At 50.2% G+C, this 18,338-nt stretch overlaps 1 protein-coding gene across 1 annotated transcript in view; it reads right to left on the bottom strand.

Moving 5' to 3' along the window:
* RBM33 (RNA binding motif protein 33) overlaps positions 1 to 12,220 on the bottom strand; it is a 96,164-nt gene extending 83,944 nt beyond the window's left edge. Inside the window, 2 exon segments of the mRNA XM_039837281.1 lie at positions 716 to 794; positions 11,901 to 12,220. Of these exon segments, the coding sequence (XP_039693215.1) occupies positions 716 to 794; positions 11,901 to 11,943 (122 nt within the window). The 5' untranslated portion in view covers positions 11,944 to 12,220.
* Positions 12,221 to 18,338: the final 6,118 nt, after the last annotated feature.

An 18,338-nucleotide genomic window follows, 5' to 3' on the forward strand; every position in this document is an offset into this window, starting at 1 on the left:
CAGGAGGCAGCTCTCACTAGACCTCTTAGTTTTTCACCTCGATATGAGATCTTATTGTTTTGGACCTGTGCAGTGATCAGTAAAACAATAAACTATAAATAATATCTATGCTTTCTCCTACTTCTGAAAGTCTGTGATGAAGGAGGAACAGATGCCCAGTGTCATTCACTAGGGACGTCGGAAAGGAAAAGCCCTGCCAGGCCACCGACGCCCGTCACACCCGAGAACTAGAACGCTGAGAGCCCGATGCTGTCGCGGACGCACGAGCAAATCGCGGCAACTAAGGGGCTTATCTTACTGCGACATGCAAGTCACAGCAGTCGTAGACCATTTTCCCGTCAGCCTGTTTATGTTTTGAAGTGACGGGGAACAGGTTTCCTCATATTAAAATCGAAAGCCTCAGCAGACCGTCACTTTTCTTATACTTTCGGAGTGTGCGTGTGTGCGCGTGTGCGTGTGTGCGCGTGTGCGTGTGTGTGCGTGCACGCTCCTACACAGATCTATTTCCATATTCACTAGTAATCAGAGAAACGCAAATCCAAAATACAGTGAGACACCGTGTCACACATACCGCCGTGGCAGAAACGCGGGGGGGATGGAGCCACAGGGGCTCTGGGGCTGTGCGCCCCCCAACCTGCCCTGCCAGCAGCACACCCGGCCCGGAGCGGGAGCCCCCGGGAGCGCCGCAGCCCCGCGCTCGGCCGCGCGGCCGTACCTGTCCCAGTCCTCGTCGGCAGCTCTCCTCCTCCACGACCGCTCCGCGCCGGGCTTGTCGAACTGGTCGAAGTCGTCGTCTGTGAGGGAGACACGGAGGGTCAGTCTCGGCAATCAAAAGACGCTGATGCATCACCGACAGACGCTAAACGATTTTTTTTTTTTTTTTTTTGCAGGTTCCCGATAGGACATTATAAAATACAAGTTTCCTGTGTAACAATTATAAATACTTTACCCATTTTTAATAATGAAAAAATTTTAAGAACAAAGCTACTCAAAGAAAATCAACTTATTAAACATTATTAGGCATGAAAAATCACTAATAGAAGTTTTCTTAAATCAGAAATTATAAAATACTTTTACAAAATGATTTGCGTTTATCTTGACTACAACTGTGTAAAAGGAAAAAACTGCCGATTTGCTAAAACTTCAGCTTTTATAACACTCTCTGTAATCTTGATACTCCAAATGCATCATGGGGAACAAAGACCTAACCGCAGGGAAGCAGGGGATGCAGAGAATTGCTGAGTGACGGAAATGACCCAAACCACGCATACACAGGTGACCCCTGAACACCGTAGGGGTGGGGGCACCGACACCTCACCACGCAGTCAAAAACCCACGCATAACTTTTGATTATTACACCGCCATCCCTTGGTCTCCGTGGGGGATGGGTTCCAGGACCCCCCGACACCGAAACCCTCAGCCGCTCAAGTCCCTGATACGCACGGCCGAGAATGACGCACACGGTAACCCTCCGCTAACTCCGCGCCTGCGGGCTCCTCGCGGCAGATCGAAAACACTGTTTCCACCCACAGTTGGCTGAATCCGTGGACACGAAACCCGGGGATACAGAGCACCGACGGTACGTTTACCGAAAACAATCTGCACGTAAGTGGAGCCACGCAGCTCAAACCCGTGTTGTTCAAGGGCCAAGCTAAATTTCGAAATTCCCCAGTTGCCACACTTAAAATGTTAAAACAAACATGAGAGTTTAACAAGTGAAATTTTAAAACACATTTTATTTAAACAGGTATATCCAAAAAAGTATTACAGCATGTAATCAACACAAGAAATATTAATAAGATATTTTACGCTTTTCCCACATCGAGTGTGTATTTCACACACACAGCACCTTCTGTATCTCATCTTTAAAACTACTTTTGTTACTAGGAAAATCAAAGAACTGGAATTAAAGTTTTTCACGTTAGATGCGCACAGAGCAAAGAGGCTTGAGAAGCAGCAGCACAGACACCCCCCAGGAGAGGCCGCCTAGGGGAGCCAGGTGACATAAACACCAGTGACGCCCCGGCAATTTCTCCAGCCTAGAGCTGTAATGAACCAGTGAAGTTCTGAGAGGGCAATACACCAGTGGTGGCAGGAAGGACAGGGCTTTCTACGAGCCCGGGCGGGAGACACGGGGGACCCAGTGTCCCTGAGGAGCTCAACTTCCAACACAAGAGCCATGAGGGCCCGCCTGCCACTCTCTGCAAAACTAAACAAGTTATTCTTAATAAAACAACTGTTTAAAGTCTCCAGAATTGGTTCTAAAAACATAGAGCAAATACAAAACACTTAAGAAATTCACTCAGATCTGGTAAGAACACCTGCAGAGACCCGTGTTCTGCACGGAACCGACACCCCACCACACACCCCCCAGCGCAGCAGCACGAGGCCTCCAGAACACAGGCCTCTCTGCACACCTCACCCTGCCCAACGGCCTGGTGTGGAGCCCAAGTTCTGCGTGAGGGCGAGTGACAGGCAGGGGCCCCACTGTGGCACGGACACTACTGGCCTGGGGGTTTCACACCTTGAGAAGCAAGCCAAGACCTAGGGCTGCTGCCCAAGCTCCCTCTGCCCCCGCCGCCCAGGCACTCAGCTCCTCAAGAGAGAGTGTCACAGACAAGTACCCACTGTCCCCACCCACAGCACAAGAGCATGCCCAAGGGGAGAGCAAGCCTTAGAACGACAGAGAGCTCCAAAACTCTGGAACTGAAGCCCAAGGTGCTCTCAAAAAGGTGAGGGTCTTGGAGAGAGATGAATGGAAGAGTCACTGGAGACAAAGACTGAACTCCAGGCTACCTGGTGTGCTAGGGAGAAATGGAAAGACCCCAGAGTATTGTGAAAGGTGTGGGCAGAGAGACAGAAAGAGCCCTGCCAAAGCCCACCAACCCAGGGTGACTGGGCAGGCCGAGGCTGTAGCCCCTGACGACTGACATCAGAAGCTTCGCAGTGCTGGGGGCGGGAGAGGATAGGGACAGACTTCTCAAACAACCTACCCAAACGAGCAAGCAAACAACAATAATAAGCCAAGGGGACAGGGGGAGACCAGCAACCGGAGATGATACATTATCCAAAATGTCCAACTTCCAACAAAAAAATTACACGACATGCAAAGAAAGAGGAAAGTATAACCCGTAACCCAGCAGGAAAAAAGCAGGCAGCAGAAACCGCCTGTGAGAGGGCCAGGTGTCAGATTTAACAGAAAAAGACAAATTTTAAAGAAATCATGATTAAAGAACTAAATGAAGTCGTGACGACAACACTGCATCAAACAGACAATCTGAAAAAACACGAACGAAAAGAAATGCTGGCATTAAAAAACAATGACATGAAAAAGTCAGAGAGGAGCGCCAACTGACCGACAGCAGGATCTGTAAGCTTGGAAACAGACCAAAAGAGATGATCTAATATTTAAAAAAAAAAAAAAAATGAAAACTGAACACAGCTTCAGAGAAATGTGAGACACCGCTAAGAACAGCAATATATGTGTAATCGGAGACCAGAAAATAAGGAGAAAAAGAAGCAGGGGAAAAAATATTTTAATTATAGCTGAAAACTTCCCAAATTTATTGGTATCTATTAATCTATACGTGCAAAAAGCTCAACAAACTCCAGGTAGAATAAACACAGAGATTCACACACACACATGTCACAGTCACGACGTCTCAGACGAGGAGAAAACCTGAATAGGAAACTGCAGCAAGATTAACAGCTGACTCTCCAGAAACAATGACAGTCAGAGGCACAAAGTGCTCAAAAAAGCAATTCTATACCCAGCAAAACTATCAGAAAGGTGAACTAGGCATTCACAGATAAACAAAAGCAGAAGAAATGTGTTGTGACTCTCTGTAAAAATAAATGACTCTCTGTAGTTGACTAAATTGTGTGCCCCCGAAAGACAAACTGTGAATGGAACCCAAAACCTGTCCAAGGAAACTGGCTATAAGATAATTCCAAAATAAGAAAGTGCAAGTCACACAAAAACTCTAACTAGAACTGAGGTCGCGAAACCTGTATCGTTCACTTGTTTGACAATCCTTTCTTGTGCATCTAATGAATGCCAGGCATCGTTCCAAACGCTCAGCATACAAGGGTGATAACAAAAACCTCCACCCTTGAGTAGGTTAGAGTGAGACAAACAATAACCCCTACACACACGTGTAATCTAACTTCAGGTCTTTACAGGAAAACAGAGCAGGAGGGTGAAGGAGATGGAGAATGAGGCGGGTGTGAGCGGGCCCGCAGCATCATGCCCCAGAACGTGCAGGTGCAGACTGCTCTCTCCAGAAGCTCTGGCCAGGAAGGTACAGAGATCGAACAGCTGCTTGGAAGGGCTGTCTATGAAACAGAAAGGCTGTGTGTTTGGTGTTTTAACGCGGGAGCGAGGCGACCACGTGCAGCTGTCTGCACCGAAAGGAAAAGCATCCGGCAGAGTGAAGCACAGCAGGAATCATACTGAGGGAGGTCTCTCAGAGGAGGAGAGGCGGGAAGCCGAGCTCGCGTGTAAATTCGCGGGAGTGAGGAGGGAAAGTTTGTGGCTGAAAGGCAAGAAGTGGAGGCCTCTATTTAATCACCTCTATGAATCACCTGACACCAAAGAAACGGGGAAATTTAAAAAGTAATGCGGTGACATAATGCTACAGCAGCAGACGGAAATGGGAAAACACACAATTCCCCAAAGGAGTCAGGAATGCTTGTGACCGTGGGCAACTCTGTTCTTGGACAAGGTATGTTAAGTGAAGACCACACCTAATGAGGCAGACAGCAAGAACACACTTTCTGCCCCGGAACATGGGACACGAAATGGGCATGAAAAAACCATGGCTCAAAATCCTAAGAACGAAGAGCCCTGGACCCGTTTCTATGCTCGTACTCTCTGCAACCCTATCCCGTCTGCTCTCCTTCGGCACAGAGGCAATATCTGTCATACTGAGCAGAACCGAGAGAACACAATGTGTCCCCAATGGTCCCAAGTTGTAAAGGAAAGGCAGCACATCCCTGAAGGCTGGGGGAAGAGGAGCTCCCAGGGACAAGAGTGGCCAGGCCCCTCGCCTGGAGACTGTCCTTCCAGGCTACACTGGCACTAGAAGTCCTAGTCTAACAAGCGAGCCCATCGGGTAGCTGTAATTCTTCTATTTCGCATTCTCACAGGAACCCGGAACTTGGATTGGAATCTTTACAGCATATTAGCTTGGAACAGGGTTCTAGCAACTGGTCCAACGGTCAGCAAAGTACAGTCCTCGGGCCACCTGTTTTTGTCCGAATTTGACTGCTGCCTGTTTATGTAAATAACGTTTACTGGAACACTGTATGCCAACTCAGTGACATACTGTCTGCAGCAGCATTCAAGCTACAGGGGCAAAGCAGAGTCATTGCAACAGAAGCCTCGTGATCTGCAGAGCCTGAAATATTTACTCTTTGGCCCTTTACAAAGTTTGCCAATCTCTGCTCTAGTCTAAAGGTCCAAACCTTCTTTCTTTTGCCTGAACACCGTTCTCATATATTCTGAATCAGTAACAGAGTCAACAACCCGTATTTTACAGGTGAGAAAATCCAGCCTTTTATTTAAACAGCAACTAGAAAAAAGAATCGGGATCATGTTCAAGAACTTTGAAAGTGAGCGTATTAGCCCTACGGTAAAACTATCAAATTCTGAGTCACCAAGCAAAATTTCCAGAAAGAGCCCCTGTATCATGTTGTTTGAAAAAGCTTGTAGTCGCTGTTTAAAATCTCTTATCTGGGCCCCTAACACAGCCTTCGTGTTCGCGCAGTGCAGTGCACAAGGTCATCTGTCTTCCTGTCCTGCAACCAACTTCCTCTTCCTGTGCAGGGGGGCGGGGGGTGGGGGGGATAAAACAGGGTCAAGTCCTGAGGGAGGGCGGGGCTCTCCTCCCACCACAGCTGTCATCACAGCTAGAGCCTCGATTGCCCTATCATCCTGGGCAGCCCGAGCTCGGCCAACTGGGTGTCACCATTATGACTTAGAATCAAGAGGAAACGACACCATTTTTCCCAAGAATCTAGACCTTCTTTTCAACAAGTTAAACTTTCTAGAATGCCAAAGATCAGCTGCTGAGTGGAGAAGTTCACGGGAAGAAATGTCAAAGACAGGGAAAAAGTCCTCTCCCCAATCTGTTCGTCCCTCCCACAGACTAAGCAACAGCAGGGCTGACCGGGCCCTCCGCAGCGCTGCGCTCCCCAGAGGCTCCCTCCCTGTGTGCCCGAGTTAGGGTCCACAAGGCAACGCACTCCCAGGAGGCGAGAGTCACAACTATCATCACGGTCATCCTCAGGCAGCAGAGGCAGGGCACACACGCAAGGCACATGCGAGGTTCTCAGAGAGGTCAGGGGAGCTCCTGAAAGCCACGCGTCGCATCTGGACTCGTAGGAGCTGCCACAGTGCGTGGCGGCTTCCTGAGTCTCAAGACCATCGAAAGTCAACACGCCCGGCGCTGCTGGCTGAGACGGCCCACGGGAGCCTCCCCAGTCTTCAGAGTCCCAAGGGCTCCTGGCCGGGCCCTAGCAACAGGCTGAGATGCCAGAAAAGGTTTTGCTGAGCGCCGCACCTCCAGCCTTCACAGGGGCCGCTGAGAAGCATCGAAGGCCCTTCACAGCGGGAATGCACGGCACGGCTCTTCTCCCGACCGCATCGAGGCCGATAAAACCCCCGTGAGCCCGGCGCCGCTGAAGAACCCAACACGGGCTTCACGTCACTTCGACAGGCTAGCATTTTACATTATTTTCCCATTTAATCCATCCCCAAATCCCCCTTTCACAGATGTGAAAACTAAGGCTAACCAAAGTTAGTAAACAGCAAAACCAGATTTTAAACTCAGGTCCGCCAAGTACAGTGCTCTTGAATTTATTCAGGAAACAACTGTAGTTTACACACCCTCTGATTTCCTATATCAAAATATTAAAGAGCAACCATAAGATCCTGGATGTTCAACGCGGATCACTCATTCATGGAACCAACTGAAAATCACGCAGGCAGAATCACTCTGAAGTACAGGTTATAATCTGATGGCTACAAGACACATGCTCTCTTTGAATCATCTTTCTTGTTCTGTTTTTTTCTTAATTGACCTAGTTATCAACATTTTAAAAACAGAATTATATTGTAGGAGTTCTATCTGCTCTCAAAAAAAGAGGGGAGACTATCAAATGAACTAAAACAGCGCACCTACACTCAGCCAAACCTAAATCAGCTAAAGATAAACAGCAGTTGACCAACAGGAACAAAAGTGCTGTATCTATAAGAAAAGATTAAGAGGGCGTGGCAGCCGCAGAGCCTGTCTAGAAGGAGGCCTCCCAAGCAGTGGGAGGCCTAGCCCCGTCCCCCCTGTCACAGAGCCACTGACTTCTGTCCTTCTCCAGCCTTCCACGTCCTAATCCTTTACTTACTCTGTGAACTACCAAAGGACCTATACTTCCAAAGAACCTCAAGGAACTGTGTCACCACTTTATTTATATATATATATATATAAACGAAGGATTAAAATCCAATACATGTGTCCGAAGGTAAAACAAAAAATAGAAGGTAGAAACATAATATTAAGAAAATTTCCCAGAACTGAAGGATACATATTTCCAGACTAAAGTGTCCACCAAATGCACAGCACGGTAAGTACAAAAAGACCTATGCTAGGGCATTTTAGAAGATTGGAGAAGGAAAAGGCCACATACAAATGATAAGGAATCGGAATGTCATCATACTTCTCAAGAGCAGAACTAGAAGCCAGAACACAACATGGCAATACCACCGAAAATCTAAGGAAAATGCATTCACATCTAGAATTCCAAACCCGACAAATCATCACTCAACTAAGAAAATAAAGCAAGAATTTGTTCAGACATGCATGGCTCTCAAAAAATTTACCTTCGACACACCCATTTTTAGAAGGTGAAGCACTCAACTTTATATTAATAAATTTGAAAATATATAACATAATCAGTTTTCCAGAAAGTCATCAAAATTGACCGGTGAATTTAAATAGTAGGGCAATAATGATAGAAGGAAAAGTATCTTAAAGAGGCACCAGACTCAAAGGCTCTGCAGACAAGAATTCCTCCAACATTTAATAAAGGAATTTTTACACTGTTCCAGAAAACTTCACGATTCACGCTAGGAAGCCACCCTTAACATAAAAAACAGGATAGCACATGTGCACGCACAAATATAAAGGAAGAAAAGTATAAGCCAACCTCTCTATGACCAAAATTAAATCCTAAAACGAAATCAACAATATAGTAAAAAATAAAACACGCGAAACAAGATTTTGGATCCATCCAAGGGTGCAAGGTTGGTTCAACATTGGAAATCCATCGACATGTTACCTTACACTGAGAGATTAAAGAAGGGGCCTCACAGATCACCTCAACAGATGCAGAAAAAGTATATGATAAAAAATTAAAGATCCAATTCAAAAAAACTTTCTTCAGTAAACAAAAAAATAACTATCAGAAATCTATAGCAAATACCGTACTCAATGGCAGAACAGAAAAGTCACTTATCAGTACAAGATAAGACAAAGATGCCTGCCATCACCCATATTATTCAACATTATGTTGGAGGGCTTGACAATGAATACTTCTAGGACGAGAAGTACTAGAAAAAAAAAAAGAGGTATAATTGCTGGAATAGAAGAGTGCAGATCTAACTAGGAAATCTAAAGCACCAAACTATTAGAACAAAGTTCCAGTAAGTTCCAATAGGCCAATTGTATATAATCCAATTACAAAAATAAAATAAACTTTTCTTATTCATCAGTAACAAACTTAAGAATAGGATAAAAAAAAACTATGCAATCCATAATTACAACAAACATAAAATATTAAGGAATAAAACTAACGAGAAAGAACTATATAAAGAAAATTTTACTAAAGCAAGTCCCGTAGGAGTAGGAATCTGTCTGGTCTATTCACTATGCATCCAATCTCAGAGGTGAGTGAGGAGCACAGAGTAGGTGTTCACCAAACAGATGACTGACGGCCAAAAAAGAGCTTGATGGAGACATTCTTATTCCTGGATGACAGAGCCCATATTGTAAAAATATCGATCATCCCAAAATTATGTTAATAAACCAAATGCAGTTCTAATAAAATTTTCAGTAGAATTCTTTATAGAACATGAATAGAGATTCTGAAGTTCATTTAAAAAAAAAAAAGCACAGGACTAATCAAGTAATTTCTAAAAAAGAACACGCTGTTTAATACACACACATACGATGAAGCAATAATTGTTTTAATTATGAATGGGAATTTAATATATTAGGAAGATAGAGAACACAATAAATCATATTGGAACTGTTAAAAGCCCCAAATTCACATCATACCCAAAATCAAATGCCATACGGAATAAAAGCTAAATTTAAAGCACAGGAGTATAAAATATTAAAACGCACTTATAAAAGAGAGAGGACAATAATCCTAACATACAAAGAAGTCTTTAAAATAATGAGAAAAAGACCAATCACCCCAATTAAAAAAAAGACAACTGATATAAGCAGGCAGAAAACTAAATACAGAATATGAAAAGACACCTAATTTCACTAGAGGTGGAAGGCTATATAATTTACAACACTGAGGCTATTTTTCTGTCTCAAGATTATAACAAACTTTAAAAATCCTTAGAAAGTGTCTGGGAATTGGGGTACTTTCATACATTACTAATGGGAGGATAAAGTGGTACCTGTCTTTTTGAGGACAACTTGACAGTGGCCATCAAAATGTTAAGTATATGTACCTTGTTACATAGTATTTCCGCTTCTTGAGGTATCTACCTTCCAGAAATATTTGCTTAAGCATACCAATATTTGCCTTGCCTAGCATAAATGTTTAGTGTACATTTTCCGCAGGAGTGAAGAAAAATGAATAAATGAAGTCCCCATCAGGAACATGGTGAGGCGATCAGCGGTGCGGCCATACCAACGCTGCCTGCCACGGGAAGATCCCCAGGACCTGCTCCTCCGTGCAGAAGACAACTGCAGAATACCACGCGGCGCCATGCCTGCCACAAGACGCCACACGACTGTCAATGTGCAATTTACATATGCACAGGAAAGGGCGCAAAGCAGGGGTCCCCAAGCCCGGGGTCAGGGACAGGAACCGGGCCTCAAGGCAGAAAGTGAGCAGCCAGCCAGCGAGCGAGCAAAGCTTCATCTGTATCTGCAGCCGCTCCCCAGCGCTGGCATCACCGCCTCAGCTCCGCCTCAGATCGTCAGGTGTTAGATTCTCATAGGAGCGCTGGTCCCAGATGCCGGAAAGGTTGGGGACCGGCGGCATAAAGGGATTCATAAAGAAAACATCTCATTCTTTAATTCGTCCACGTGTCAATTATTTGCTGTATTTACTATCTGCCAGGAACCTGGAATAAATGGCAGGCAGCATTCCTGTCCTCATGGGGCTAAGTAACATCACAAACTACGACAAATGTGCTGAAGGAAACACGGGAGCCACAGAGGCCGGAGCTGGGCACACGTGGGACAGGACCACCACTGGAGGAAAGCCTCCGGGACCCGCTGGGGCTCGCTGGGCAGGGCTGAGGGCCAGCCGCAGAAGGGACAGGCGACAGCACGGCCACCTCCGGCAGAGCCTGCACCTCGGTGAGCAGCCTGGAAACTCCAAAGCATCCAGGGTGAAGCCTGCAGAATCCCCTAAAACAGCAATTCTCAAACTTTCTGGACTCCCAACTTATCGAAGACACCAAAAAGCTTCTGTGTGTGTGGATTACATTCACCGACATTTACTGCGTTAGACGTTAAAAATGAGAAACTCGAAGAGACATGCAAGCGCACATTCCACTAGCCAGCTGTGTAATGATGTCCTCGCGTGTCACGCAGCCGCCGGACACCAGTGAGAGCGCGAAGCAGGCAAGTAACGGTAGTGTTATCCGTGAAAACAGGGAGTTTTGACCCAGGAGTGCCCCGACGACACTCTGAGAACGACGCTCCCCCCCTAAAAACAAACACCCCACCACTTTGACCCCCGAAAGTAAGCAAGTGAGGAAGGCAAAGCCCGTATTTTCGGTTTAACTGGAAAGGCTCAGCTCTAACTCGCAGATCATCTGGCAGAAAAGCGACTTGCACCAGGTCACATTCCGAAGGCGACGTCTCTGCGCTCGTCCCTACGCCGCCGTCCGTGTCGCGGTGCCCGCACCGGTACGGGGGCCGGACCTGGCCGCGGCGTCCCCGGGGACCCCACCAAGGCGGCCGGCGTCGGCGGGGGCTCCCCTCGCACCCCTAGTCCGTCCGCGCCTGGCCACCTACGGGTCTCCCGCGTCAGCTTTTCCGAATAATCAGGAAAGTCACTCTCAAGTACTTCTCCGTAGCAAACAACCGTCAGTCGACAAAACGGGATTTCACCCGAAGGCGACTGCACCCGAAGTGTGAGTGCGGGGCCCCGTGCGAGCCGCTCACGGCCGCAGACCCCGAGCAAGTGCCCGGGGGGACCGCGCCGGCGTCTGCCCCTTTGTGTCCCGTTCGCATCTCGAAACTCGCCGATAACGGAACACGAAACGGGCGCGTCGGCCCAGGCGACGTTTTGGAGGGTCCGTCCTTCGCGAGACGCGGCGCCGCGGCTCCCTGGCACACGTGACTGTCCCGCCGTGTTTCCGTGCGCGGATCCGAACCGACCTGAACGTGTCCGCGCGACCCCGCCCTCGGCGACCACCCCCGCCCGCCCCCAGCGGCACGCGCGACCCGGGGCAGGGCGCTCACGGAGGCCTCTGCTTTGTGCGGACTCGAAGACGGGGGGACGCCGAGCTCGCGGACAACCGCGATCGGGGCGCGGGGGCGCGGGGACGGGGGCCTGAGGGGAGGGGGCCGGGGCCGCGGGGACCCCGGGCGGGCTGGCGCCCGGCCCCCGCAGTCCGGCCCCGGCCTCCCGCGGGCGGCCTCACGTACCTCCGGCGCCGGCTCCTCCGCCCGCTCCCAGGGCGGCCGCCATGGTGCTCGCTGGGCCCGGCTTCAGCCTCGCCCCACCGAGCCCGCTGGGGCGCCGCCGGGCCGGCCGGGGCCGGGGGACGCGCGGCCGGGGACGGCGGCCGGCGGACGGTGGGCCAGGTCTGGGGAGGGCCGAGGGAGGCCGCGGGTCCGGGCCGCTCCGGCCCTGCTCCGCCGCAGGAAGAAAACAACAAACTACCGCAACATGGCCGCCGGCTCGCCCGCCGCCGCGGTGCACGCCGGGATGATGGCGGCCGGGAGGCGCCGGCGCCGGCCCTCCCCTCCGGGCTGCGGCCGCCCCACGCCGCCTCCGCGGGCCGTGGGCCGAGCACGGGCGGCCGGGGGACGACGGCCGCCGGCCGGGCTGCAGAAACCCAGGGGTGCGGGGCGGGCGCGGGGCGGGCGCGGGGCGGGGCGGGGCGCGGCGGTTGCCGGCCGTCGTGCGGCCTGGGCGCTGTCGTAAACGCTTTGCAGCAGCTGCGGCCGCGCTTTACGGCCGCCGCTCTCCCGTCGGAAGTGACCGCGAGCGGACCCTGGCCGCCGGCTCGGGCCCGAGGCCGGTCTCCGAGTTCGGACGGGGACGCGGGAGCTGGGCGGCGCGGCACCGAGCCCCGGCGAGACGGGAGCTAGGACGAGAACCAGAGTGTGCGTTTCCGGGCAGCACGAAGGTCAGAAAACGACCGTCCCTAGAGGGAAGGGACACGACAGCGATCCTGGGAGGCCGAGGGCTCCTTGGGACCAGGCGTCCGAACACAGCTTGTCCGAGCTGGCAGTGTGTCATTGGGTCCTCGACCGCACGCAGGTGCCAGCGTGGACTCCATAGCCAAGAGCGTGAGGATCATGGAGAAGGGAAAGTACCGTTCAGGTAGAAAGGGACCTCAGAGAAGCCAGGCGACTTGCATGATAGAGAACTGCCAGCTGTGCGCGTGGCCGCTGGAGTACGAGATGAGGAAAAGTGCTCAGGAGGCGATAGGCTGGAAAGGGTCGCACTGGCCAGAAGGCATTAGGGACGTCGGGGCATTTTTCTGAAGCAGTAGGGAGTAGGGAAAGGTTTTAAGAACAGAAGTTACGCGGTGACACTCGTGGTTTAGAGAGAAGGCTCAGACCACCCTCCAGAGGACGGGATGCGTGGAGAGGTGTGAACTGGAGGTACTGACACCGGTTAGTCACAGTCACCGCAGTCCCTGCAGGAGATGGGTTCGCGGATGGATAGAGATAGACGTGTGACGAAACAACTGTAACCTAACGTTAATGGTAGAATCTTGGTGTCTGAATGAATGTTTACTGTACATTTTTTTTTCAACGTTTATGTACCTGTGAAATTCTTCAAAATAAAATGTTCGAAAAAATAAACATTCCTGTATTACTGAGTAATGGAATACTCATCTAAAAAATAAAAACAAAAAAGTTTAAAACACTTTCGATTCAGCTGCGTGTGATCACTGCAAAAAAAAAATAAAAATAAGCTTGGCAAGCAACCTCTAGTAACAGCCTCCAGATTTAAAATGTCTTGCACCCCTAATCACCTTTCATCGGGTTTTGAACTGTGGAAGATGGAATTCCTAACTTAGAAGATGTTTCTCAGGGTGGTTTCACTGGTGATCTTGTAAAAGATGCTGCAAAAAAATTTACAAAGATGAAACAATTTCGTAGATGTTTTATAGCCATATTATGCTTGAGGAAAGACATCCGTCCCAGTTACAAACCACCTAAAACTGAATTTCTCTAGGACAAGAGTCTAAACTTTTTTGATCCGATATTCATCGGAAAAAATTTTGAGCATGGACACCAAATATTGGAAGATCTTGATAAATGACTGAGTCGAGGCCTGGCAAAGCCATTTTTCTTCTCTACTGACAAATACACTTTGACTTTTCAACCTCGTTCTAGAAACCTGGTGAAGGCGGAACAGCAACTAGGTCATAAAACGACATTGCTTGTGTCCAAAAAGCCCTCCAACTGGCACACTGCTTCTGGCTTGAGAGGACCAGATAACTTTAAACACCTGTCAGGAAAGCCATACTGATCTAAAAGATAAACTCAGGGAACTATTATGAGACACACTGGTTCCTGTGGGTGAAGAGCTCCTAAGCCAGAGCAGCTCCCACACCATCATCTTGCACCTGAGCTGCATTTGGGGTGCGTGGGGAGCGCGTGCACACCTACATGGACTGCAGCGAGGAGCACGCGAAGCTGCCCTGCCAGCATCGTGGGGGGCTCTGCCTAAACGAAGCCATTGCCAAGCGTGACGTGCGTGAGTGTAGATTGTTAGACCTGGAAAGACCTAGCGGGCTCTTACAGTTCATACATACCTACTGAAAATATCGAAACCTTCATTTTCGTTTTTGTTTTAGTTAAAAGGGAATACGGTATCCTTCCTCTTCTGTCACTATGATGGACCAGAAATTCTAGGGCCCCTCCTCCCAAAGCAAAACAGATTCTGCAAAAAGCATTTGTCCTATTGCTGGGTCTTAGAAATTAAATCTGCAGGGGAACAAGAAAGAAAGAAAAAAGACACCCTGAACGGTAAGTAGCGAGCACACAAGAAGGGCAGGGATTCCCTGAGGACAGGCGCCCCGGTAGCCGTGCTAACAGGAACAAATTCCTGGGTCCCTGTTGGGGAGAGAGAAGATGGACAGGAGGCTCCCAGATTAAGCCAGAGATTCTGGAAGGACTTCCTCAAATGACACTCCCACGTTTTCCACAATTTAAGATCAACCAACTACGAACTTACAATGATCATAAAATACACAAGGGAAGAAACTGCTATAATTGAGAATCAAAAAGCAAAAACAAAAATCAAACTGTAGATTGACCTCCCAAGGACCTCGGACACTGAAATCATCAGAAAAGAAAACAGACGGAACATGGAAGGAAATAAGAGATGAAGGTGAAGAATCGAGACGAGACCCCACGGTGACCCTTCCCTTCTCGCCACCTCGCCCTAAAGCCTTTAGGAAGTGTTGGTGGTGACAGGGCAATGCCAGTGCTGGCCCAGGTCAGAGACTCAGACCCCAAGCCCCACAAGAGGGCTGCCCAGAATGGGACATCAGAGCTCCACGGGGTGAGGACGTCGTCCCTGCGGGGTGGCAGGCCGAGGCAAGGAGTCCCCTAGGCAGACGAGGAGGAGGGGGCGGTGTCCAGCACGTACGTCACAGTCTGGGCGGATTACGAGGACATCGCCCCAGGGCGGGGTTTTTGTGCCAGTGGCAATAAGAGAGGAGAGGAGGTATCTGAAGAACGCAAAGGAAGGGGCTTGCAGAAATGACCGCCTCAGCCCGGTTAAAGCCCACTGTGACTGCCCCCCCTCCCCCAGCGCTCTCCAGCTCACGTTTTCCCACGGCTCCCTCCCCCACCTCAAGGACTTGCCAGCTCACATCTGTCGATTCGTGGCTTGCCAACCAACTAATGTCCTTCCTTATCTCTGAAGCTGTGTAGGAATAACGAGACTGTGTAAAACTGCCTGTTATGTTACAATTACGGCTCAGCCTTTGGATAGGAACCCGCTGAGCAGGTGCCGGCATCAGTAAGTGCTGCTTCCTGGTTGTATTCTCAGCGTCCCATCTCCCTGTTCGAGAATCCTATAATGGTGCTGATAACGCCAAGGTCGCAAGACGAACGACCTATAAGACCAGTGGTCTGGAAATTCCTCCCCCCGCCTCACAGCCCCCCACCCGAAGCTCCCTTTCTCATCCTGAGTCATGAGGCACCCCGGGACTGGGGTGAAACCTCAAAGGAGTCACGCACCCCTTGCATGGACACTGCAGAAGTAGATAAACTGTAATAAATCTAACCAGACCCAGCTCGTGAATGGTGTTGTTATCCCCGCTCCCTCTGCCGGCCAATAAATTCTCCTTCCTCTAACAAAGTCTGAACGTCCACTTTCCTGCATCGGGTGTCGCTTCCTGCAACAGAAAAGAGGAGTTAAGGAAGAAAGAGAGAAAAAGAGTAAGTTCATACTCTTCCAATTCTTTCTGATGTATCGAGTTCCTACTGGCGAAGAACCCCGCAGGCCTGAGCGTCGGGAAGGCGGACCGGAGCACTGGGCTCCGGCTCCGAGGCTGCGCGTCTGGGCAGCGGAGGCGCCCAAACCACCAAGTGGCAGTCCTGCCCCGGGGAGCCCCAGACTGGCCTCGGCCCACGGGCCCCCGTGGCGGCCCCGAGAACAGCCCAGTCCCGGGGTGACTCTCCTCAAGACCAAGTCTGTTTATTCGATTATTTGCAGGTGTCAGTAAGGACTCACGGATTCTTATTTCATTCTGTGGATTACGATCAGTTATTGTCATTATTTATTATGTTCACATTGTCACAGATCCGGCCATTGGAAAACACTTCAAGTCGGATCCAGTATGCTTTTGCCTTTAGTTGTAGAGTGTGTCGTGGAGCGAATGTGTGTGCTCCCTGCCCCCCAAGTTCATGTTGACACCCTAACTCCCGCTGGTCATGGGAGCCGGGCCTTTAGGAGGCGATGAGGGTGAGCTGAGGCCATGAGGGTGGGGCCGCCGTGATGGCATTAGTGCCTTACAAGACGAGGCAGCAGAGCTCTCTCCACATGTGAACACGCGACAGGAAGGTGGCCGTCTGCAAACCAGGAGGAGCCTTCTGCCTGCCCCCCACCTCGGATGTCGCGCCTCCAGAACTGTGAGCGATCGCTGTCCATTGCGTAAGACGCCCGGGTCTACGGCATTTTGTTATAGCAGCAGTCAAATTACTGTTTTCCAAAATTATTTAGGTGAGTTTTTTTCTTGCCCACCCCCTTCCAAGTTATTATGTTATTAATTTGTAATGGTCGCGTTCCTTGGTTTCTGTTCATATTTCATTGGGATTCTTCCTCCGTCTTTACTGATTGACCTACGTGAAACACGGCTTGGGTTCCAAAGTGAGAACCGCCCGGAGGGTGTGCCCAGAGAGGGGACCCCCGCCCGCATCCGTTTCCACCCCCATCTTCCCACCCTGCTCCCACGCCCCCTAGGTGACCAATCTCATTTATTTGCAATCTTTCCTTCCCAAGTTTCTTTTTTCTGCACAAATGGACAGGTAACTCGATGTTTTCTTTTTCTCCTTATTCCTGATGTGAAAAGAATTCTATCCGGCATGTAGACACACGCGCACACGTGCACACACGCACACGTGCACACGCACACACGCACACACGCGCATGCACACGCACACACGCAAACACGCATGCACACTCACCCGTCGCCAAGCGCTGCGCGCATACATCTGTACCTGCCTTTTTAGCGCGCGCACGCACTGCGCGCCGCGCGCACACACATGCTTGCTTTGTTCTTCCTCTTTGGCCAGCGCCTGTGCCATTTTGCGTCTGGGACCCATCAGTGGCTCCGTCCCTCCCTCCCGGGCAGGTGACGGCCGGTGGGTCTGCCGCTTCTCCAGCTCTTTTTGTTTGGACACTCGCCACTGCCTTGGGTGTCTCGGCAGCGCCGGGGACGCCCTCACCCTCAGCCCTGGCCAGAAACGCACCTTCCTGGTCCCCTGCCATTAGCATAGCACTCGGCCCACGGCCCACGTGCCCGGCGCAAGCGGGAAACCATGAGCCTGGAGGGGAAGTCTCCTAAGCGGGGGCAGCTGGAACCTCCATCAGCACTTTCACGGGGTCCCTCAGCAAAGCCTGCAGCCCCGAGGGGGGTGTCTGGAGAGCAGGGGGAGGCAGGAAGTGCACTCTGCAGCTGAGAGGCGCTCCTGTCACCCTGGGCATGTGGGGAGTTTCAAACAGCCATGCCTGAAGGGCTGGGCCAGTGTCTGCGCTCCCGGGTGATCTTAGGGGGCAAAGACGAACAGGGACATCCTACTAGGGTGTGCTCTCAGGCTTGAAGCTCACTTCCTGCCAGGGAGCTGAAACGACATGCAGTCCCCCTGGAAAGGTCCTGTGGCCTAGGCTGACGGTCCCTCCCCAGGCCCCGAAGGCCCAGCATGTGGCCGCCGTGGGGTCATCCTTCCTGCAGTGCACAGAGCATCGCAGACTAGACGAGACAGGGGCAAACAGGAGACCCCAGGCCTCCTCCTGTGGGGTAAGTGGAAATTTATAAAATCAGTTCTCTGAATAATTACTACTCTTTTTTATTTGACCTAATCGTAGATTTCTTTTCGTCTAATAGATGAGAAAATAAGATACCTTTGTTTTTATTTTGAGAAAATAGCAGTTTGCATCACACTGAAGGCAGTGAAATAGTACAGTCGGAAAACCAGACCAGCTACACCTGGCTAATCCCTAACCAGCTCGTGCCCTCGAATGAGTCACGTCCCTCCTCTCAGCCTCACTGTCCTCAGATTCAGGGCGAGTGTTAATGGTGCCGATCTCTGGGGCTGTGGAGAGAATTAAAGGAGTTAAAGCACTTGGATGGTGCTTGGCATTGGCTAAGCATTGATCAGTTCCAGCAG

Source organism: Pteropus medius, unplaced genomic scaffold, assembly GCF_902729225.1.
Source record: "Pteropus medius unplaced genomic scaffold, Ma_sr-lr_union100, whole genome shotgun sequence".
NCBI classification, from domain to species: Eukaryota; Metazoa; Chordata; class Mammalia; order Chiroptera; family Pteropodidae; genus Pteropus; species Pteropus medius.